The following is a 26,007-nucleotide window of genomic DNA, read 5'->3' as shown; positions in this document are numbered from 1 at the left end:
AAGCCAGAAAGGTCCCAACTACTTAACACTGAAGCTGACAATAACACAGTCAAACAACAACACAGCTAAACTAAGCCAAAATGAATGTCCAATGTAAACCACTATCTATACTCTCATATTTATTCAAGTCCAAAGAAGTAATTTTTTTGCTGTAAATAACTCCAGTATTGTTTTTCATTCTTGAACGTTTTTAATGTCGAACAAAATAAAAGGGGTGTTCCCCCAGGCACTTTACTAAAAATTCTGGCAAGAACTGAACACATTAGAGCGATAACATAGCAATATTCAATATAATCAATATTTTCAAGGGGCATAACTCTTTTAAAAATAGTTGATCAGCGCTGATTTTTGAACTCTTCAAGTACATTGATGATATAAACCTATAATATAAATTCCAGAAAAATCTGGCAAGAATTGTACACATTAGAGGGCTCATAAGGCAATTTTCCATATAATAAATATTTCCAAGGGGCATAACTCTTTTGAAAAATATTGATCAGCACTGATTTTCAAATTCGTCCAAGACATTGCTAATATAAACCTAATTTAAGTTTCATAAAATTCTGGCAAGAATTGTACACATTAGAGGGCTCATAAGGCAATTCTCTATATAATTAATGTTTCCAAGGGGCATAACTCTTTTAAAAATAACTGATCTGCATTGATTTTCCAACTCGTCTAAGACATTGCTGATATAAACTATGGTATAAGTTTCATAAAAATCTGGCAAGAATTGTACAAATGAGAGCGCTATCGATGCAATTTTCAATATAATTAATGTTTCCAAAAGGCACAACTCTTTTAAAAAATAATTATTGATCGGCACTGATTTTCAAACTTGTACAAGACATTGCTGAATTAAACTTATGATATAAGTTTCATCAAAGTCTGGCAATATTTGAACAATTGAAAGTGCTAAGGATGCAATTGTCCATATAATAAATGTTTCCGATGGGCATAACTTTAAAAAAATTAATTGATAGGGACTGATTTTCGAACTTGTCCAAAACATTGCTGATATAAACCTATGAGATAAGTTTCATAAAAATCTGGCAAGAATTGAACAAACGAGAGCGCTAATGACGCAATTTTCCATATAATTTATGTTTCCAATGGGCATAACTCCTTTAAAAATAATTGATCGGCACTGATTTTCGGCCTTGTCCAAGACATTGCTGATATAAACCTATGATATAAGTTTCCTAAAAATATGGCAAGAATTGTACACGTGGGAGCACTTACAAGACCGGACGGACGCACTCACAGACGGATGCCCAGTATTTCTATGTCCCCCGCTTTCGTATTTTTATTGTTGTGCAGGGGACAATAACTTATGGTACCTAACTAGTATTATTGAGAAATGTCAAGCAGTCACAAGCTTCAGTTATATTCCTATTCTGTGGTTGTCTATCCCACTGAAACTTGTTTACGTCGTAAATCTATATTAAATTATCTACAAAATACTTAAATAGTGTATAACACGCCTATTTCTGTAGTCATTCGTAATGGGCCTTCCAAGTAGGTCAACCGTAAATTATTTAGTCTTCTCACAGCAAAATGGCTATGTTAATCTTGCAGTGAATAATTAATTATATATCTCGGATTTCTTTCTGATTGGTGAATCTTATTTCTAAAAATTATATACAAGTCCAGAGAAAGTCTGAACGGCATTGATGGAATAGGAAAATTTGAGTTTTAAAATAGAGAATTGTAACTCATTAGACATACCTCAAATAACACTTAGATTTCTAATCAAGGTATCTTTTACAAATTTACTATCTGGATGATAAGTTCTATTCAGAGATAAACTTACAGGTTTTTGGGAAATACTTTTTTATAATTAATCATTCACTTGGAGATTAGCATTGCCATTTGGCTGTGAGAATAAAAAAACAATTACTGTTGACATACTTGGAAGGCCTGCAACGAATGATTTAGACAACAGAAATAGGCGTGTTATACACAATTTTGTATATAATTTAATGTAAATTTACAACTTAAGTTTAAGTGGGATAGACAATCACAGAATCGATATATAATGCAATTTCATGACCGGGTGACATTTCTCAAAAATACAAATTAGGGCTATTCCATTAAAAAGGAGGTACTAGGGTCGGAAGGCAATTTTTAAGTACCCCCATGACCAAGAGGAATGTACCATGTATCTTAACACCAACCAACAGGAAGTTGTTTCATGATAATACAAGAACCAACTGGAATATATCTAACTTATTTTTGACTGGCCCTTCAAAATTGAGAAGAAATTACCTCTTGGAATTGTAGATATATGCATACTCTATAAAAACATCTACATGTAATATCAACATTTATTAATGATAAAGAAAATAACTGTCACATTTCATTGGATTTTGACATGAAAATTTGTGAACTAAAAGTTATTTCGAGTTTCTGTATAAAACATTTCATGCTTTTTCTTTCTTTTCCATATATCTTTTGGTTTTCAATTCTAGTGTTTATATTTCATCATCATAGATGTATTTTGTCACCTGCCTGGAATTATTATTTTTTTTATTGTATTTGATCGGCAAACCCGGAATTACCCTTATCCGACCCCGGAATCTGATCCGGTATTGTAATCGTCTTCATTTCCGGTTTATGACATCCATTGTTCTTCAATGTTGTTTTTGTCAGTCATATACAATTTTACTCGTATTTACACATTACTTGTTGGCGATTTTCAGTATAAAGCTAGCGGTTGAACAAAATGAGCATCGCTGTCATGAATAATAAAGATAAAAATAAATTTTGAGATCGTTTGGAAGTTTTTGTCCCAAATTGAAAACTGGGAAAAACGTAGGGTATTTGCCATTGCCAATAGGAATGGGTCCGGTATTTGGACTCTGTGGAATACTAGAAAAATCCCTGGAGGGGTATATGATCTCAATAGTAATATGGCTTTAAAATGACCATACTGATGGCTAAAAAGGTCGGCAAAGTTAATTTTTATTTTCTTTCAAATCGAAGGTCCTTTCATTAGAATTTGACATCGTTCGTCATGTGCTTGTCATTAAAGGGAAGTAACTCTTGCACTTCCGGAACTGGTACCATAGGTAGGTTACAACGTAGTGCCTGCTGCTGCATAAGTCGCGGGAACAGTTATGTTTTCCAAAATATCACGATATGAGCAGGAGACAAAAACAATCGGTTATATAAGTCCTTGCAAAAACAAATAATAATAAATAACGAAAAATAACACAATGAAACCGACAGTCACAAAAACTGACTTTCAAAGAAGACCAACAACCAACAATACTTAGTTTCTCTAAACACCAAGGACCACTGGCCATAAACACTTCAACACATCAACAACCAACGGGATTTTTTACAATTGCCGTCCGACCCTGGTACATTCTTTTTAATGGAATAGCCCTTAGGTAACTTGTGTTATATTAAAGTTTTTTTTTTTTTAGAGACAAGTGCCTGTTCCCTTTGAATATGCATTACCTGGTAGGCTGGTACCTAGAGATAGCACTCTAAAGCAGATACCAATTAGCTCAAGTAATTTTATAAAATTTCTTATATATTTTTGAAATAGATTAGTTTTAAATAGTTGTAGGTTAATGTATTACTTACCTCTAACTGTCTCATCAAGTTTAACTTTCCTAAAATCATCAGCATAAGGCAGAATCATGACATGAAATCCAGGTGGAGTTACCTGCACTTTATGCTCATCTAATTCTTCTTCCTGTAAGCATGTCCACAAAATGATTGAAATTAAAGTGTTCCTTAATTATTTTGATTCTGTTCATTTCATTTACTGTCAATTTATTTTAATTTTACGAAATTAATGATCAGTTTTGAATTGTAATCAAATTAAGGACAGAAAAATGATTGACAATGTCTTTCACATAAAGACATTTTGCTATACAATTATCATTTCTTTCACCTGTTGAACTGTTGGTTCATGTTCTGCCTGTTTAAATTTTGCTGAAATAAATATCAAAATTCCAAAGTCTATAATAATAGGGCAAAATTCATCAAACAAATCCATAATGTTAGATGCAAAACTTCAATCTGTATGCAATCTGTATGTAAAGTATGAATGAATTTAGTTTTGCATAAAATAGTCTTCTCCATAGCATAAAAATGTTTTGTATTATACTTAGGGTAACAGTATTCAAACAAAAAAGAAAACCTTTGTTATAAATTCACAATAAATGTACTCTTAAAAAAGTGAACAAATTATTTACTCTTTCAAAATCTGAAGCATTCTAGTTTTCATACTTCCAATAAATATAAATGTTATGAAATGGAATTCAAGTGCATAATATTGGTGTATAAGTATCAACATCAAATATAGTTCTCAAGACTTTTAAAAGGTAGTTATATAAGAAAATAAAAACTGACCTGTGGCAATAATGCAGCAAATCTTGGTGGGAAATTTTTTCCAGGAATATATTTACATATAGGCATCACCCCTCTATCCAAACATTTCTTTAACAAGGCTGAAAACAATGTCGTACTTCCACTGACAGTCTAATAAAAAAAGGAAAAAAAAAATGGCTTTATTAGCAGTGTAAAAATATGAATTAAATCTTAATCGTTAAAACAGGAATAGTGCACCTAAAAAAATATTGCCATAAAAAAAAGACATAAATTTAATTAGCAAAACCTTGTAAAGACTATATAGCAGAGCAGAATTCTACCATACAAAATTTTGTGGAGAAAGAAATGGACTTCAAATGTCAAAGTCAGTCTTTAAAATGTAGATAAATACCACAGTAGTGTACTCTACAAGACAATTGGTAAAATATTATAGATACATTACCTTTAGGTTAATACTGAGAAGTGGGCATAACTAAGAGCAACTCTTCATATCATGAACACACAAGTGTAAATCTACATGCCCCAGTGAATTGGAAGGGGTAAACATTTGATATATACCTGTCTAGACTTATCTAAATTCTGTTGTTGGATTACCTAGGAACCACATAAAAACTTTTGGACATCCACATGAAGAATAAGAAACATAATGTCCTTCTGCTTCCTGCTAGGTATAAAAGAAATTTGTATTCAAGAAAAAGGTGAGTTTTTCAGTGAAAATATATTAGCAAGAGCTTGTCAGAACCAAGACGATTACAGCTCTTCTATAAAAGCATGCAAAGCAAACCTTTGATCAACTTGCTTGCTATGTTTGTTTGGATGTTTGTAAACAAAAGGTAGGTAGTCTGTTTCAGTCTGTTTACTATATAATGGAATTTGATTGGACAATAAACATTAACTTCATTGTATGTCAATTTTTATTGTCCAATCAAATCCCAGTATATATAAAACAGACTGAAACTCCGCCTACCTATTGTTTGCAAACATCCAAGCAAACATAGCAAGCAAGTTGATCAAAGGTTTGCTTTGCATGCTTTTATAGAAGAGCTGTAACACTTCTTTTCACTTACATTTTCATCTGGATATATGAACTGTCCTGGTTTAACATGGTAATATTTCTTTAAACTGGCTCTAGGTTTAAAACCCATCAAGTAAAATCCTGTAAAATCACAATATAGATGTAACTGGCTCTTATAATAGATTTTCAATTTACATTCACAAATAAAATGTATCTAGAAAACTTAAGACATTGAAATTTTAGTGTCCTAGTAAAACAAAATTCTGTGAAATTCAATTTATATGTTGCCTCTTGCTTTTTATTTACCCTTTCATCAGCATAGCTCAACCGTGAACACATACATATATCACAGACTATAGCTCTGGAAAATGATTTTTTGTAACCACACTTTCTTTCACAGTCCTTTCTTCATTTAAACAGCAAATAGCAATATAAATAAAGGAATTTACAAAAATTCAAGTTATAACATTGTTACTGTGGATTCGTTTTAAGGGCTATTCTATTAAAATGTATGTGGGAGGGTAGGAAGGGACTTTCAAAATATCCCTACAACCAAGAACCATTATTTAGATAATTTTGCATAATGGTAATAGACGCATACTGAAAAAGACCCATGACCCACATTCAATAATTAAACTTCCCTTCCTACCCTCCCACATATATTTTAATGGAATAGCCCTAATTCCTTGGATACTGATTTTCATAGATTTTGTGGGTAAAGGTAGACCACATATTTAAATGTTCAAAGAAATACAATTTTTCTATATGTTTTTTTTTCAAACTTTTGCCAAACCCAAAAATCAAATATTCATGAAATACAATTTTTCTATATTCTTGTTTGCAGACTTTTGCCAAACCCAAAAATCAAATATTCATGAAATACAATTTTTCTATATGCTTGTTTGCAGACTCTTGCCAAACCCAAAAATCAAATATTCATGAAATACAATTTTTCTATATGCTTGTTTGCAGACTCTTGCCTAACCCAAAATTCAAATATTCATGAAATACATTTTTTCTATATGCTTGTTTGCAGACTCTTGCCAAACCCAAAAATCAAATATTCATGAAATACAATTTTTCTATATGCTTGTTTGCAGACTCTTGCCAAACCCAAAAATCAAATATTCATGAAATACAGTTTTTCCTCTTTCCATGAAAATTGGTTTCAAGGAAGATAAATTGATCCAGGGTATTTATGTTGTACAAGTTCAGCATCCTAGTAATGACCTCTGGACCACTCAGAATGTCCAAAATAGTGACTTCCCATAATGCAATATCACCATTTTTCTTAATTGGTCCATTCTGTTACATAAGACAATTCTTTCCAAAGTAAGTAATTGTCAATGCTTAGCTGAATTCTGAGAAATGGCAGCTGTTTCAACCATATTGTAATTTTATTAACTACATGTATAACTGGATGTTTATTAATTATATAATGCAACACAGTTTTTGTGACCTGCATTATTTGTTTTTAAAACTACTTATCATTGAATGCAAACTGTAGTCCAGAAAAAGTTAAGAAAACAGTAGGTTGTAATAAGTTTAACTGTCAAACAATAATGTTTTGATAAGAATATAAATAAAATATCTGACCTGGATCTTCAAAGCGTTTAATTTCAGTAACTTCGTCATTTTCAAAACAAATTCTCCTTCCACCATATGTCTGAGCCTTCTTTAAATCTTGTGGCATTAATACTTCACCAGTATCCTGATAAAATACATATAAAAATGTTTCAACATTAATGCGTTAGTCCATGTTATATAATATGACAAAGAAATTGCCAAAAAGCAATCTATTAAAGTAAATGTGTGTATTTTTATGCAATCATGCTCACTCAGCAAAAATCTCCATTTATTCATATTTTAAAAGCACCAAATGTCAGAAATTAAAAATTTTGTTATCATATATTTCTATTTAAGTTGAAAACTTTTTTTTTTATTTTGCCTTTTGTTGACTAGACAAGGGTAATGGCTGGCCTGTATCTCTAATTGGATGAAAAAGCTACAAAGTGTTTTTTTTTAATGCCAAAAGAAAAATTGAAACAACCTACAAGATTTCTCAAAAAATAATGTAGCTTTGGTAAAGGCATTATAGCAGAGTTTCTGGTAATTACTCTACAGTTCTTCACACATTACTGCAAATCCTCATTTTGTACATTTGGCTTTAACATCACTTGCTATGAATAATCACAGGGGGAATAACTCAAAGCTGAACATACACAGGGGAAATAACTCAAAAACTGGACACTCCTCTGTAATTTCTGTACACTAAAATTCTGAACAAGTGTGTAGTAATTGCTTTCTGAAAATTATATACAGACTTACTTCTAGATAAGTTTTGGTGTGGGTTTTCAATTCTTCATTTGTATTTCTTGACAGTTTTACACCATACGGTTTTAGACAGGATCTTACAAGTGTGTACCTATAAAGAAAGATAAGTTCATTCAAATCCTCCAAGTAATATAGGAATAATTGGTAAAATAAGAATACAAGAAAACTTTTCAAACCTTTTGAAGCGAATGTTAACGATGAATTATCTCCCTTATTTCATAATGCACTGTAAATTTTCACAAAGCATATAACCCATATTTCTATTTGTGTCACTGTCAAAATAACATCTCAGTAACAAAATATGCATATAAATTTGTCTGGCATAATATTCCAGTAGACCTTTTTTATGCAAAATACAAAATTTAGAAATAGGATGGTAAGCTGTTATAGAACTTTACATGAATTATAAACTGCAAAATCATCTATTTACATATTATAACATCTCTAAAGCAAAGGTCATTCATTAATTAACCAATTTTCTTGAAAGTGACATTGTAAATGGCTTAAATTGCTCAAAGATGAAAAACCTAAGATTGGCAAAGTTTCACCTCAACAATTTTGATTTCAACAGCAGATGGAGAGTTATAAACCAGTATACCTTTGGATCTGGGAAAATGATAAATATAATTTTGGCAAAAATATGTAAATAACATTTCAAAACTCACACTCCAACACCTAAATTCAATCCTTTGCCCAATGAAAATGGAATTCTTCTTAGAGCTCTCTTCTTATGGTCTTTTGTCCGAACTCTGAAAATACAAATGAAACGTAACCTTTATTTCTACATTACCTTTTTACCTGTCTCAAATTAATTAATGTAAATCTGGTAAATAACCAAATAACTTAAAACTACCATTAAAATTATAGTGTAAAAAAATAAAAGATACACTATCATTATAAAACTGCTGTTTGGGATACTTAACTATTGGAACAATACTAGTGCTGATGCTTATTCAGGACTAACTTGAATGTTTGATATCAACAAAATATGACAAGAAAAATATAAACAGTATACTGCAAACAACTTATAGGATACTGTTCCAAAAATTTACACAATAGAGCCCAAGTGTACAGCATAAAGAATTATACCATTACAGTTGACTCCGGCAAATCTAATACACAAAATGTCAGTAACAAATATCCCATTACCCGATATTTTCAATTAGACGATAAATGTATATTCATTGAATATTCTGCAATCATGAGTAGACCTAATCCTGAGATGTTACTAGACCTGACCACTGCTATATATATATGAAAGGGCTGGAGTGATTTTTATCAGTTACATCACCACAATGTTTGTGTAAAAAAATATCAGCTGGTTATGTAATGGCTAATGCTCATATTTGTTTTCAGTTTTTAAATCCTATATTTATTAAAATAAATAAAATGTCCTGAAATATTTATGTGAATAAATATCTACCATCCATAGTTTGTGTCTTTATTTGTTTTGTAAACGAATTAATATCCATTATTTACATTTATCACAGGTAAGCTAATTGGGCTATAAATAGATCAAAGCATGGTCTAGTTGTGTACAATCTCTAAACTAAAATAATGTATTTGTTATATATTTTATTTCTTTAAATAATCAAATTTAAATTTATGAAGATAATCATGACTGATAAAATATCATTGCATCAAGTTTAAGTTTTCTGAAGACTGTTTATGTTTAGGTAATGGCTATCGAGGCATCTCCACATTTTGTAAAGAAAACAAAATGGTGTCCATGACATGTGGTCATGCACATTTTACAAAATTATATCTGACAAAATTCAGATTTCTCTTGTCAAAAGGGATTTATATGTCTATTGCAATAAATTATTCAGAAGGAGGTACATTCAGTTTAAATTATATTTCTGAATCTGTGATCATTTAAGAGTTTTATCAAAATTCTCCCACCATACTGCTCTTGTATATTTTATAAATAAATTCAAACCATTTGAATTTAAAGGGCATCTAATTCACATTACAAAGGAAGATAATGAATAAAGACAACAATTCATTAAGAAATAATTCTTTTTTATTTATAAAAAACTAAATTTTCTTGTCTGTAAGATTGTCATTTCGCAACTTCCGGGTCCATTTCCTGTCAGAAAAACATTGAAAATATCCGATTGTGCATGGTTTTGAACAAAATTTCCTAAATATTCTTATCCTATTTGCCGTTATATTCTTATATCTGATATTCGATTACACGATAAAATTAGCATTAAACATATAGGGAAGGGTTTGGTGTTTTAAAATAATATTACAATAGCCGATATCCGATTAGGTGGAGTCGATTGTACTAAATAAAGTTTAACAAATAAATCAAAAAATTACCCAATGATTACCCAACAATGCTACCAAAGTGTACTAGATAATGCCAAAGTTTACCCGATGATGCCAAAGTTTACCAGATGATGCCATAGTTTACCAGATGATGCCAAAGTTTACAAGATGATGCCAAAGTTTACCCGATGATGCCAAAGTTTACCTGATGATGCCAAAGTTAACCCGATGATGCCAAAGTTTACCAGAAGATGCCAAAGTTTACCAGATGATGCCAAAGTTTACCAGATGATGCCAAAGTTTACCCGATGATGCAAAGTTTACCAGAAGATGCCAAAGTTTACCAGATGACGCCAAAGTTTACCCGATGATGCCAAAGTTTAACAGATGATGCAAAAGTTTACCTGATGAGCCAAAGTTTGTAGATTACAGGGTAAGTTTGTTGAATACAGCTATTGTTTGCAAAATAAATTGAACTAGCAGATAAACATTTTATCATTTTGTCATTTCAACAAGAAAGTACACCCTGTCTTGCAAAACTTACTCCACTCATAATTCAAAGTATCAGAAACAGAAAGTAGGTGTCTGATGGATTTTTAAAATGCACATATGTTACAACTCCTCACTGTTGAGCTGATGACCAAATATGAAGCCATTCTGTTCATTAGTTTTTGAGAAAAGTGTGACGAAAATTTTATGTTCATTCAACTTGTTGAAAAATTCAAAGTATCTTCTAACAGGACGTAAGTATCAGACAGATAACATATAACATCTCATCACTGTCAAGTTGATGACCATATGTACATGTGAAGCCATTGAGTTTAGTGGTTTCTTAGAAAATGGAGAGGAAAATATTTGTTTGACGGACAATGTGATAAATATAGCCTCAACTTTGACCTTTGATCCTACCTTGACATTAACTCCTCCAGTTTTTCTGCAGGATCAGGTAACTCTGTAATTTCATCATCTGCTGAATATAACAGATCCTACAATTGAAGAGAATGGTTTGTACTCAATAAAACTTAATTCTCAGTATTCTGGGTATCTGCAACAGCAAAATGTTTCATTTATAATTTTAATCCAAACTTTTTGAACAGTTGTTAATTCTAATGTAGAAATTTATTGATATAACCATGCTTTTTTTGTGGCTATTGTGGTCTGTTTTACTGTCAATCATTTTTGGTGATTCCTGTAATACATAAGCATTATTGATTGAGGGTGCTAAAAAGATATAATTGTTCAGCAGGCTTTCTTTTATCTAGTGGCAATTATTTCACGCATATGCAGGCTAGAAACTATTCAAAACAATTAATACAATAGGTAGGTTATAAAATTTGTAAGGGTTCCGCGGAACCCAGTGTCTCGCCTACTTTTGTTGTTGTCTATGTTTTCAGTGTGATAGGGGAATGCACATAATAGATACAGTTAATGAAATGGTTTATGAATCTAATAAATGTTGTAAAATCTTTAACTGCAGACTGTATGTAATGTTAACTGGAAGAAAAACTAAGTCCATTTATAAGTAATATACGGAAAAACAGGAAATAAATTTTTACAAAATTTCCTTCTAGATACTAGCTTTTGATCATTAACAAGCTCCTGTCCAAGTTTGGTACAAATCCAGGATAGTTTAAGAAAGTTATTAAAATTTCAAAAACTTTAACCACAGAGTGAATATTTGTGGACCCCGCTGGCAACGACGCCGACAGAATGTAGGATCACTGTCTTGCTTTTGCGACAAAAGTCGCAGGCTCAACAAAAAGGGATGGCAGGGATGAAGGGGTTAGAAATTTAGACAACATTTTTGGAAAACAATGGTGTCAGATGGGGGAAGACAATTTGCCTTCCAGCAGGTCACCTACAGACCCCTCAAAGAGTTGTTGTAAGTGTTATTTAAAATGAAGAGTGTGTTTCACTCTCTACACAAGGCATCAGAATTGATGTTCCCATTCTGGCCTGATGTGGCTCCACATTTATACATTCTGCACAGTCAAACAAATGCTACACTTTGGTAAGGCTTTTACTGCTGATAGGACCAGAATGACCATATTTCTATACCACAATCACCCTTACGGTACATTAAACAGGAATTGACTTCAATAATTATAATTTATACCTCTATAATAATAGAAAATTGACTCATTATTAACTTGATCAGTGATTTTATAGAAGCTATTGTGATGAAAATACCTTATAAAACTTTGTGACATCAAATGTTTCTCCCTCTTGTATTAAATGCATGAGTTCTAAATCAATTCCGGTCTCATTCAAGTCACTGGCTTTTGTTCTTGCTTGTCTCTAAAATGAAGTTTTTATAAAGCTCGAGATTGTAAATAAAAGAACAAATTTTACATACAATACAAGCAAGCAGACACAGCAGTTAAAATGGAAGATAATTTTCAAAAAGATGACACCTTGGCAGCCATCATACGTTCAATAACATATTTCATGATTACTTAAGGTAGGTGAAACAGATAAATACAAGGTTTTGTTTATACTTGGAAAGTTACAAATTTTCACTAAGTAATGGGAAACAAAACATGAACAAAACAAAAATGATATACATTTTGTACCTGGAAAATAAGTGCTTTACTTTTGAGACATGAAAAATAACACGCTAATTAATATATACCATACATGTATATAAAACATTCACATTCAGAGAAGGTTTCAGCTTAGAATTAATTCAGTGTGTTGTCAAACATACAATGATTTTAACTTGTCTTGAATGTAAAACTTCCAAACATTCAAAATATTGAGTAGTTATAATCATGAGAAAGTCACCAGAAACTGATAACATACACTTGTTTTTTATGACTCCTATTTTCTGTAACAGTTGTATTTAAAATCTATTTATGATTATGATGTGCATTTAAGTTTGTGTTATCTATGGTTCCATGTCTACTCATTTTCAAAATAAATTGATGACTTTCACACTCAAACATTGAAAACAGAAAAAAAAAAAATTATTAGTTTAAAATAAATGGGGAATGTGTCCATGGGACACGGATGATGCCCTCGCTTGCATATAATGTTATAAAGAAAATAACTAAAGAACAGTAAAAGTCACGCTACCCAAATTCATACTTGATCTGAGTTTTGTGGTAATAAGCATTGTGTATAAGTTTCATAACATTTGGTTAGGGCAAACTTTAGTTAGAGAACGGAAACGAAAAATTCAGCAATTTTTTCCATTTATAAAGGTGCATAACTCTAGAACGGTAAAAGTGACACCACCAAAATTCAAAGTTGATCTGTGTGTTTTGGTAATAAGCACTGTGCATAAGTTGATCTGTGTTTTGTGATTATAAGCATTGTGTATAAGTTTCATAACATTTGGTGAGGCAAACTAAAATTAGAGAATGGAAACCAATTTTGAGACGTACGGACGGATGGACATACAGACGGACAAGGGTAAAACTTAATGCCCCCTCCGCTATGACAAGGGCATAAAAAGGGGCAAAAATGTCAAAAAGTATACTTAGAAAATGAAAAAAATAAATAGTAAACAAACCTGAAGCTGTGGACTACCAGCATGTGGATTGTCATTGTTTGTAAATAATAGGATTCTTTTGGATCCAACTTTCTGTGTACTGTAAAAACAAAATAAAACAAATGTAATCATATTAATTTTTTTTACAGTTAACTTGTTAATTGATCAGCATTCTTGTTCAAGTTTACTTCCGTACCTACTTTCACTTTCTATTTATACTCACCATGTTGACATTGTGACGTAATTTATCACTTCTCAATTTTGTACTTAAGTACCATTTCTCTGTAGCATTGTTTTTTATCCTGATGACGGTGCCTGAGCCACTGAAACATGTCAATCTGAGTAAATTACTGCAGCAATCCCTAAAGTGTTATTGTTATAACTGCTTTCACATTTTATACTTTTTTAATAATGCAAGTTAATAATTTCCAAATCTACACTATTTGTAATTTGATTTGATTTGATTTTTTGTGTTTTTAACGCCACTTTTAAGCACTGCTTTTGGGCTATTTCATGGCGGCCAGTTTTTATTTGTGGAGGAAGCCGGAGTGCCCGGAGAAAACCTACGACCTTCGATAGGAAAACTGACAATCCTAGTCAATTAAGATTGGAGTCGAGTGCACCTGCACGAGTGGGGTTCGAACTCACAACCTCAGTGTTGACTGGCTAGTGATTACAGTAGTAACTACTTAGACCACTCGGCCACCGAGGCCCCTACACTATTTGTAATTACCATGTATCTGAATACATTTTTAAATGACAACCATACCTGTTTGAAAACATGTTTTGGCAGGTCCATAGCGCTTCATGTAAGGAAAATGCTGTACTGTGTCCAAAATCTTTACCAAACTTCTTATAGCCATCTGTAAAAATATGATTAAAAAAAGTGTTGTGTTATAATTAAAATATATAATTTCTTGACACTGTGATTAAAAAATAAAAAATAAAAACTTTATCCTAATTAATACATTATTCTCCAGTTTTAGAAATACCCCACTTAACAGCACTCTGATGAAGTTTGTCCGTTTTAGTACTATGATGGACTTCGTTGAATACAGACAACCAAAATATCATCAACAAGATCAGATAAGCCTGAGTTTAGTCTGGCGACCATTTTCGCTGAAATAGTATACATTCTTGTTTAGGGGCCAGCCGAAGCCCGCCTCCAAGTGCAGGATTTTCTCGCAGTGTTGAAGACCCATTGGTGGCCTTGGGCTGTTTTCTGCTCTTTGGTCAGGTTGTTGTCTCTTTGACACATTCCCCATTTCCCTTCTCAATTTTACTATAATCGGTGAGCGTGAGTGTGGGTGTGTTATTGCAAGTGGTCTAGCGACCTTGTCAACAGATATATACCAAACTACACTACTAATTGTGTAAAACAAAAATAAATATATAACTAAACTATTCATTAAAACAAAACACTGAAAAATACTAAAAACTAAAACATATTCATAAAATACCAAACAAAAAAATTGTTAAACATATACATATTTATACTTTGGCTTTTTAGAGGGCTACTAATTACTGTTTTAAAATGGAATAAAAGTCATTACAGAATGATTTTTCATCAGCCTCCAAATTCTGGTATCTTTAATGCCGAGTATATATTTCATTGATAAATTTCTTTGAAATTTTCATGGATAGGATGGATAGAATGATGTGGAAAATGAACTACGGGTTTGTTTTTTTATATCTCAAAAGTAGTGATAAAAGTCTGGAAAATTGATGACTTTCAAGTCAGCCCTATAAGGGGTTTGATTGTATGAATGCAATCTTTTCCAAAAATACTTTAATCCCTATGGTTGAAGCCCCAAAGGGTTCTCAGTTTATCTTCCAAGACAGATAGAATAAAAGTGCATTACAATACACAATGACTTTTTGACACATTGGTATATATAGAAGAGATATAATTTAATTCAAAAACCATTAAAGACTAGTACTACCAAGTATATTATTCAAATTACACGGAAACCAGATCAGTGTGAAAGCCCATCAACTTTATGTGTTGTTTGTCACCCAGCTTAATACAACAATATCTTGCACAAATACAATCTAGCAAGTTCACCAATGAGGAATAAGTGTTACTGACGCTTGTATCATATTATGGACCTTTGCCTTGAGATAATTTAATAAAAAGATAAAAGTTGCATAATCTTGCTTTAAACACGAGTTGAAAAATAGTACAAATTCATAGACTGAAAGTAACAGTTGTACACTAAAAATGGCTCAGGTTCCTAAAGCTTGTCAAATTTGTGCAGAGAATATTCAAATTAAGTGGAAATGTTTGAACTGTAAGACATTACTGTGTAATAGGTGTGGTCAGAGACATGTTAGTGACGTGCTCTACCATGAACATCAAGTTGTGGACCTAGATAATATTGAGAGAATGCAAACTTACGATTTTACAAAATGTCCTTCTCATCTTAAAAATAGTGTTTCACTGTACTGCTGGGAGTGCAAACAAACTATCTGTGTTGATTGCTTGGGGAAAACCCACCAAGGTCACACTTTGGAGACAATAGAAGCTGCTCGAGTGACTTTGAAAAAAACACTATGGAATCATCAAGCAAAAATTAATAGTCAGCATCTTAATTTATGCTACAGTGAGAAAGAAAAGACAGAGAAAGAAATGAGGCTCCGTAAGGGAATATTTGATGATGAAAAACAAAAAATTCTTGAATACAATTTATACTTAAAAGAAGAATTAACTCGCAGAACTGAACTCCTTCTAGAGGAACTTAAAGAAGAAAGAAGAAAAAGTACACATGATATTAATATCAGAGCTACCAAACTTGATTATAGAATTAAAATGTTGCATAAAACAAACTCAATGATTGAAAATAAGAAAGAAAGTTTTGATATTCACACATTGAGGTCAGTAACCGAGCTGTCCACTAATGTACTAAAACTTCCAGTAGATAGTTTTCTTTCCACTGAAACTTTATCAAGCAACAGCAAGCAGTTCTGTCCAGGTCAGAGTAGACAGGAACTTCAAGACATAATAAAACATTTAGTGGGATCGTTGAAAACAGTTCAACCATGTGTTCCCAGTTCTATTGAATTCAAAAGTATCAACTCATTCAGTACAGATTTGACATCAATATCTTCCATCAAATCAAAAGAAGACTGTACAATTTTAATAAGCAGTAAACAAGATACAAATTTTAGACAAGTGGACTTGGAACAAGAGAAAATAATAGGTGAAGAAAAAAATATGAAATTGTATGATATCGCAATCACAAAATCGAACACTGTACTATTTTCCAAAGAATATGAAAACTGCATAAAAGAGATGAAAAGTAATGGACAGACTAGTGACTTTTATATATTTTCTAGTGATAATCCTAAGACACCTATAGCCTTACATGTGACAAACGATGGATTAGTACTCGTAAGTACAATAGAAAAAGGAGGATTGCCTTACACACTTGCAGACACTAGTCAACGACAAGTTATGGTCTTATCTGAGTGTGGCGACATTCTTAGGATTCATGAGTCTGATCCAATTGGGCATAGATTATTCTTACATCCTGGCAAACTATCTTCTAATGATAGTGGAGAAATCTGTGTTATAGACAAAACCTCTCAGACAAGTGGAATTATAGTGATAATAGACTCAGAACATCTTCTCAAATGGATTTTCCATGGAATCAAAGAGGAAAAATTTGATCCAATAGACATTGTTACCACTCCCACCGGAAACCTTGTAATCAGCGAGTCCCACGGAACATTGCTCATCATGAACTATGACTGTGTTATCCTTAAAAAGCAATCCACGATAGAACTTGGAATAGAATTTCCCCATTGTTTAGATATAAACAATAAAGGGTTGCTCACTGTCACCAGTAATAGACAATACTTCAAACATAAAGCTAAATTATTTTTGTTCAAGTTTTCTGGTTTCTGATAGTGTTTAGTAGTTGCTTTGAAATACATAATGTTATTTTGTCATCTTTATGCAAATATGAGGGGGTGGACAGGAGGTCCCTGATTCCTATTTCCCTCCCCCATAACTCCAACTCCCCCCCCCCTTGCTCCCAGAAAAAAATTGGCAAAAAAAATTTCCCAAAAGATCCCTATTCTACTCCCTCTCTTCCCCATGTTCCCGCTTCCCGTCCCCCTCATTCCTATGTTCCCTTACCCCTGTCCCCTACTCAAATATTGTACAGCCATTAGCTAATTGCTGAATTGCTTTATAAAATATTTCTTTGAACTAAATAAAAACTTGACTTACCAGAAATGGAGTGAAATTTGTAAAAATTGAAAAAGAAAACAAAAAACAAAATGTTTTACTATGCAAATCATGACATTACATGAATGGACTGAATCTTGATCATAATTACCCTATTTTTTGGAGGACAATTTTTTTTCATTATACCACAAAGCTGGGTATTCTGAACTAGGTAAACTTTTAACATTTAAGCATTTGCTGCTCGTACCTTCTCATATTTTTTTTGGTTATTATTACCTCATTATTTATCCATATGCAATTTTTCTACCATTTTTATTATGATATTATGAACACTTATTGCTGTAGACCCTATAGGTTGAAGGGCTACTTCCAATTTATAGAAAACAAGTATATGTTTATAGGATACCAAGCCCCCATCACACTATTACAATTCCATAATAAGTGAATAAATCTTGGTCAAAACCTTACTTTTGCATACATTTCAAAGTTTCAAGTTGCTGTAAGCCTTAAACCAAAACCTAAAGCTGATACTGTAAGGACAAATGTATTGTCAAGGAGAAAACTAATTCTCTACTATTGTAGGCTGGACATACAAACTGAAGAGATATTAGGTCTTTTTTATTCATTATATGGTCATGATTCAATTCATATGTCTCAGACAGGTCTTAATCTATTCCAAATAGTTTGATAAATGAAGTCATGAAAATAAAAATTTCAGTCATGGAAAGGGTTATTTTTCTGGAGTTAAAAGAAAAGGATTTTTTGCATTCGAAAAATTGCAAAAGGTCAAAGTTATTGCTGTTCGTCATACTATTTCAGGTGTTGTCTTTATTGTGATGATTTATGTTCTGTGTATGGAAACTTGTTAATTCCTTTTTACTTTCAAATAGATTGATGAATTGATGAGCATTTAGCACTGTGTCAGCACATATTGGCTATGTCATAGTGAACATTTTCAAATAATGCCTTGAACAAATCATTATTTTATTCATACTTATGAATTACCCTCAGGACACAAAAATTCTAATTCACTTTGATTATTGACATATAAAATTAAGAATGGAAACAGGGAATGATGTGTCAAAGAGACAACAACCTGACCAAAGAGCAGAAAACAGTCCAAGGCCAACACAGCAAGAAAATCCAGCATCTATACTTCATAGGCTTCATACTTTTCAGCAAAAATGAATATTTAAAAATATGAATAAGTCTGTTCTGGTAGTGGCAATGTGTTGTTGGTTGTTGCTTGTATGTCTTTTTTTCTGGAGGAATCAAATGTTGGTGGCTGATGTGGTCTGTTGAACCATGATGTAATTTTGGGGGATTCCTGTTATCACTTATTATGCATTTCATTTTAATACTCTTTTGTTTTTAAATATGGATGCCTGAAAAAAGTGTAGTTATGCCAGATACATAAAGGCTAATCTGATTAAAATCAAACTTTGGCTGCCCAATTAATTGACATATTACTGCGAGACATCGTTTAACTGAACAATTTTTAAATCAGACTTTGTATTTTATAATATTGATATGTAAACAGATTATTGTTAACTTTTATCATGCTGCCTTACATGAGCATAATGATAATATAATCTAAACGCATCATATTTCCAATATATAAACATTGTACATCTTTTTTTAAATACAAAACTGATAGCAGTTTCATACAGAAATGTATTTTCTGTCTATCTTACATTGAAATTCTTTCAGGTCTAGGTCATACTACACATATTAGATATGATACCTTCCAATAGTCAATTTTCAATTTTAAAACAGTTTGCAAAGGGAAACAACTCCTTGGTAGAACAACATGTGTCCTTTCTTATCCAAAGTAAGTGGCACAAGAAAAGCAATGAACCATGTCTCTCTGACAGTCATCTACATCTTACACTATTTCATTACAACAAATACAGTTGGTTATTTCATGTATAGTTACATAGTAACACACCTCATCTTCCAGGCTAATCCCATCCAAGGAGGCATATTGGCACCAGATGCAAATGAGGTCAAGGGCATGTGAAAAAGACTGGCTAACAAGATTTCATCAAGCATACAATCTGTATTATGTCTTATACTGTTAGAGGCATATAATGTTTAACAACCATATTATATTAATGTGTAAACACGTTTATTATGAGCTATGAAAGTCAAGTAATTCGTGCATTTTTCCGAGTAGGTTTAAAAAATTTTTAAACAAATATACTTTACTGTGGGTTAGCATTCATTAGCTGATTGACAACTGTTGGTTATAGTGATAATAAAGAATCTTCATTGAAGCTAGAGCACGAATGTTGTGTTAATTAATTCGTTTAATGTGTCATTTGTATGCAAAAGTGACATCCCTTTGTACTATGTTTCAATTCCAAAAAAGTCTATCGAATCAATGCGTGTATTGTCTCCCTTGAACAGGTTCATAATTTCATCTTTACTTAGTTATTTTATTTATTTTTAAATCATTACAAAATTTATAAATTTAATGGATCTTAGTATTTATTATTGGTTTATTAAAGACATCTATGTATATCTATAATTTCATTTATTTGTTTTGTATCTAAGAAACCATCATCGCTAGCCAAGGGTTACGATCCACTTCCCTCCTCTCCACCCTTGGCAGATTAAGCCAACATTTGTGATAACAATGTTGTGCCATCTATCGGTAGATTAAAGTCACGCCCATTCCGAATACATTATTCTTGACTAATGGTAGCACTTGAACTCTTCAATTTGGAGGTAAAAACACAGTAGAGTCTAGATTCTACACACTTGGTAAAGCAGGAAACGAAAATATCCGTTGACATTCATGCATTTGTGCAAGAAACATACACAGGAACTTCTATTAGCTGATTAAAAACATTCAAATTGTCACTAAATATAGTCGTATGTTTAGGGATGTAAAGACTTGTTGCACAATAAGCATGTGGCAATTCTTTACATACACTTTCTTCATTTACACGTGATCATGTTATAGGCGCTTTTTGATTGGATGCAGCACGCAACCAATGAAAATCATTACCTTGTGTCTCCGAAATTCTATCTCAATCCGCCAAGGGTGGAGAGGAGGGAAGTGGATCGTAACCCTTGGCTAGGGAAGATGCTAAGAAACAAACTTAACCAGGAAAACTTAAGATTGACCAATGAACCACGAAAATGAGGTCATGGTCAGATGATAATTGCCAGACAGACATATACACGTTACAATCATTCCATAAACCAAATATAGTTGACCTATTGCTTACAGTATTAGAAACAGACCAAAAAACAAAAACTTAACATTGAGCAATGAACAGTAAAAATGAGGTCAAGGTCAAATATAGTTATCCTATTACTCATAATAAGAGAGAAATTAAGAATACTAAAAATCTTAGAAATTAAATAAAACTTGGTCTAGAAGAAATCTTACTGTTATTGGTAAAATAACTGGTAAAAACTTTAATTCTACCTGTCTTAAATCATTTAATAATCTCATTGCCAAATCCTAGTGATGCGATTATAAAAAAGATTAATGAAATTTGTTACACCTTTATTTGGGATTCACATGTGCACAGGATAAAGAAAGAAATATTACAAAAAAAATATTGTGAGGGAGGTTTAAAAATGATCAATCTTAAACTATTTATCATAGCTTTGAAGTCAACATGGGTTAGAAAACTTTTTCGTTCAGAATGTAAATGGAAAAATGTATTTTTGTCAACAGTAAATAGAGATAGACTATTCAAATGTGGAAACGGATATTTATCCCAAATTAAAAATAATGTAAAAAACAAATTTTGGAAGGATGTTATTGATGCATGGGATATGATTATTACTAAAGAAGAAACCCATACATGGGATCATTTTTTGTCAAGTTCATTGTGGTTAAATAGATGTATAAAAATTGGTAATAAACCAGCTTTTTATGTAGAATGGTTTAACAAAGGTATTTGTTCCATAAATTACATTATGTCTGAAACTGGAAAATTTCTCTCCATTGCCCAGTTAAAGGAAAATTTTTATATTGAAGAAAATGCTATGAAATATAACAGTATTATTTCTGCTGTTAAAAAAGCAGCAAAAATTTATGCTGTTGATGATTATAAGTTATTAACTCCATTTATTCCATCCTTTTTGAAAATTCTGTTGAGAAGATCAAGGGGAACAAAAGATATGTATTCAATACTAATCAAGAATAATATTATATCAAATGGGCAAAGAAAATGGGATGAAATTATAATTTGTGAAAAAGGGGAATGGAAAGAAATTTTTAGACTACCTTTTGTAGTGACAAATAATACCAAATTGCAATGGTTACAGTATAGAATCAATCAGCGTATTTTAGGAACAAACAAATTATTGTATAAAATAAAAATAATGGATAACCCAAATTGTACATTTTGTCAAAAAGAAGATGAAACAATTGAACACTTGTTTTGGAATTGTGAGATTGTACAAATATTTTTAAATGAAACTAAACATTGGTTTCTTTCAAATGGTATAAGTATTCCCTTTACTATTCAAAATTGTATTTTTGGAGATATCTCAAAAGCTTTTAGTAGAAATGTGACCAACCTGATTTTTCTGCATATCAGACATTATATTTTTAGTTGTAAATACTTCAAGAGAAGACTAACATTATTTGGAGTGCAAAAGAAAATACAGGATCTTTACTGTATTGAGAAACACATTGCTGTTAAAAACAAGAAACTGGAAATTTTCGATGAAATGTGGAATACTTTCACTATATTATTTGAAAGTTAAATAAATAAATGTACAAACATATAGAAGCAAACTTTTATGTTTAAATTTGACAGAAATAGGATAGGATGTTAAATTAAAATTCATCTAGGCAAAACTTTTTTTATTTTTTTTCCCCTCTAATTATCAGTTCTCTTCAATATCTGGTCTATAATGCAGAACTCACTATGAGTTTTTGTATCTATTCTTTTTTTTTTTCTACTTCAAACATATTTTTTTTTATTTTTATTTTTTTTTTTGTATATATATCTGTATGTTTTGTTATTTAAAGTATAGTTAATTTTAAGCTATTTAAATTGTTAAGGAACATCCAAATTGTTATTTTCTGTCATGGTATATGTTTTTATTTTATTATGTCATTATAATGTGTAAATTACTAACAAATACTAATATCTGCATATATATGTTATTTACTAATGTTAACGAGGCCGGGATAAGGTACCGGTAATTGATTGTTTCAACTAACAAATGTACAGATTTCAATAAAATATGATTACAATTTAAAAAAAAAAAAAAAAATCTTAAATTTTTTTCAATTAGTCCCTGAACCATGAAAATGAGGTCAAGGACAATGGAAATATGAAAGACGGAAAATTCGTATCATATAAGGCATCTATATACAAAGTATGAAGGATCCAGGTCTACTACCTTCTGAAATATTAAGCTTTTAAAAAGTTTCTTAACGCCGCTGCTGCCACTGCCGGATCACTATCCCTATGTCTAGCTTTCTGCAACAAAAGTCGCAGGCTCAACAAAAATGTTGGGAAAATTAACCAGAGTTATCTTACATTAATCACAGAGAGGGGCTGGCAAACAATTTTTAATTAGATCTTAATTAACGTAAGAACAATTTTCCACTAAAAATGAATGTTACTTTATTCAAATATAAGGACTTAGTTAGCTAAATCTACTAATTCTATTTGATATTATGAATTTTTATGACAATAGATAAACATGCTATCTGATGGTCTACTACCAAGATTTTTTCATAATATGAAAAAGGAATGAGGAAAGTGCTTAAAAAGACCTTCAATACATTTTTCTTTGAAAATTTTGTTGAAATTGACTAAGTAATTTCAAAGAAGAAGAGAGAAATGTGATTTTCCACACAATTTTTTCATTGGATCTATATGCCAACATAATGTCCTCATATTACCACCCAAACAACATTACCAAGGTAAATGAAGATTATTTGTGAAAATCTTATGAAAACTTCCCATTTAGCATCACAGATTCTCTCTAGTGGCTATGTTTTCCATTCAATCACAATGAAAAGTCAAATTACATTAAATAAATTGCTTCGCTGGTTACGACCGCAGAGGTCTAACCCTGAACAGTTGGGGCAAAAATGGACAAAATATTCGCGCTTGATACAGGTCTGAATTTGGATTGTAATTAAATATTTGATACATAATAGGTTTCTGACACAGAATAACTGTAGTCAAAGAACTTAGAACTGGTTATATGATTTAAATTTACATTCAATTTTTTGCTTTTGTGCAATACACTATGCTGTTGCGAATTGACCACCCCCCTCCAAAAAAAAATGTTTACCCCCTTTTTAATTTCTGAAATCTGAAATGAGAAAAAATTGTCCCCCCCCCCTCACAATTTCTTTTAACCCCCCCCCCCCCCTTTTTTTCCAAAAAAAAAAAATTCTTTTCCTCAAGATATGGTCATAATCTCAATTCAAATTTCCAATGGAGGTTTGCAACCATAATTTAAATACATCATAAAAGTCTTAAAATAGAAAATGACATACATAATCATGGCTAAAATTAATATTCCTTAATCAGCATTTTTAAATAGTAACTTCTAAAAATAAATTGACAGCCAATCACCTCAAGACAATACAACATTTCTTTATAAATAATTTAAAAGCAGTGTAAGGGAGGTAATCCAAACATAACATTGCACTTTTTTTTAATTGTCCATTAACCAGGAAACCCTTGTTTTCCCCCTTTTTTTGTCCCTAATTCCTAAACAGTTTGAGCCATAACCCCCCAAAGCCAATCCTAACCATCCCTTTGTGGTATGAAAACTTGTGGTATAATTTCAGAGAGATCCGTACACTGTTTCACAAGTTATTGTCTGGAAACTAGAAAAATGCTTATTTGGGTCCCTTTTTGGCCCCTAATTCCTAAACTGTTGGGACTATAATCCCCACCTTCCTTTTGTGGTTATTAACCTTGTGTTTAAATTTCATAGATTTCTATTTACATTTACTAAAGTTATGGTCTTTGGACGACGCTGTCGACAACGTGATACCAATATACGACCGCAAAATTTTTTACAGTCATATAAAATTTCAAATTTTTTCTTTTGATGCTATTTCTAGGCCTTGAAGATTAGCTTCTGTCCAAGTTTCACAACAATTCATGAAGGTTTACAAATTTATCATGTCAAAAAAATTTAATCCCAGACTATGTAAATGTTAATTGTAATAAAGTTAGAAAACGGAAACAAAAAATTTGTACTTGATCTTAGTTTTGTGGTAATGAATATTGTGTATAGGTTTCATAATGTTTGGTTGGGGCAAACTTAAGTTACAGAATGGAAACTAAAAATTTTGCAATCTTTCGATATATAAAGGGGCATAACTCAATAATGGTTAAAGTGACACTAGCCAAATTCAACTTGATCTGTGTTTTATCAGTGGAAGTCAAAATTAAACATTGCATTGTATAAAGCATTGATTGTAGTTGATTCAACTATAATCATGGAAAAAGAAAGATAACTCCAATTTTAAAAATAACTTGATATTTAGAAGAAAATAAAAATTTAGCAATTTTTCCATTTCTAAAGGGGCATAACTCTAGAACAGTTAAAGTGACGCCACCAAAATTCAAACTTGATCTGTGTTTTTTTATCATAAGCATTGTGTATACGTTTCATAACATTTGGTAGAGGCAAACTAAAGTTAGAGAACGGAAACGAAAAATTCAGCAATTTTCCATTTGTAAAGGGGCATAACTCTAGAACGGTAAACGTGACGCCACCAAAATTCAAACTTAATCTGTGTTTTGTGGTAATAAGCATTGTGTATAAGTTTCATAACATTTGGTTGAAACAAAATAAAGTTAGAGAACGGAAACCAATTTTGGGACGTACGTACGTACCTACGTACAGACGGACAAGGGTAAAACTTAATGCCCCCTCTGCTACGACGGGGGCATAAAAAACAAAGTCCATCTATCAGAAAAATACTGAAAATGGAAAAAATATATTTTCAAAAGTTTGCTTCAGACATTATCTCTTAATCATAAAGAAGCTTCTGCCAAAGTTTTATAAAACTCTACGTAGCTTTGACAAAGTTATTGATGTGTAACAAACTTTAACCCCAGACTGTATCTAATTGTTAACTGTTAAAAAAAAACTAAGTCTATCAGTAAAATATGGGAAAATGAAAATTTTACTCTTGATACTGTATTTTGGTCATTAACAAGTTTCTGTCCAAATTTCATAAAATTCCATGAAGGTTTGACAACGTTATTTATGACTGAAAAACTTTAACCTCAGACTGAGCCTGAATGTTAACTGTAATGTTAACTGTAAAAAAACTAAGTCCATTTATCAGTAAAATATGGAAAAATAAAAAAAAATATTTTCAAAATTTCACTC

The 26,007-nt window shown here is 31.6% G+C and overlaps 2 protein-coding genes across 4 annotated transcripts in view; both read right to left on the bottom strand.

The window, feature by feature from the left end:
* LOC127705866 (X-ray repair cross-complementing protein 5-like) overlaps positions 1-26,007 on the bottom strand; it is a 58,535-nt gene that overhangs the window by 7,115 nt on the left and 25,413 nt on the right. Inside the window, exons 7-16 of the mRNA XM_052210218.1 lie at positions 14,233-14,326; positions 13,485-13,563; positions 12,161-12,268; positions 10,880-10,956; positions 8,362-8,445; positions 7,691-7,787; positions 6,959-7,073; positions 5,415-5,503; positions 4,369-4,497; positions 3,595-3,706 (exon numbers count right to left, since the gene is read on the bottom strand). Coding sequence (XP_052066178.1) covers positions 3,595-3,706; positions 4,369-4,497; positions 5,415-5,503; positions 6,959-7,073; positions 7,691-7,787; positions 8,362-8,445; positions 10,880-10,956; positions 12,161-12,268; positions 13,485-13,563; positions 14,233-14,326 — 984 coding nt within the window. The remainder of the gene's footprint in view (positions 1-3,594; positions 3,707-4,368; positions 4,498-5,414; positions 5,504-6,958; positions 7,074-7,690; positions 7,788-8,361; positions 8,446-10,879; positions 10,957-12,160; positions 12,269-13,484; positions 13,564-14,232; positions 14,327-26,007) is intronic.
* The window catches only part of LOC127705870 (3-oxoacyl-[acyl-carrier-protein] synthase, mitochondrial-like), a 273,875-nt gene that overhangs the window by 242,460 nt on the left and 5,408 nt on the right, over positions 1-26,007 (bottom strand). The window lies entirely within an intron of this gene.

The sequence above is a fragment of the Mytilus californianus genome, unplaced genomic scaffold (assembly GCF_021869535.1).
Source record: "Mytilus californianus isolate M0D057914Y unplaced genomic scaffold, xbMytCali1.0.p SCAF_6, whole genome shotgun sequence".
Lineage (NCBI taxonomy): Eukaryota > Metazoa > Mollusca > Bivalvia > Mytilida > Mytilidae > Mytilus > Mytilus californianus.
Note: the sequence above shows the minus strand (reverse complement) of the source record. Positions and strands in the feature narration are given on the sequence as shown.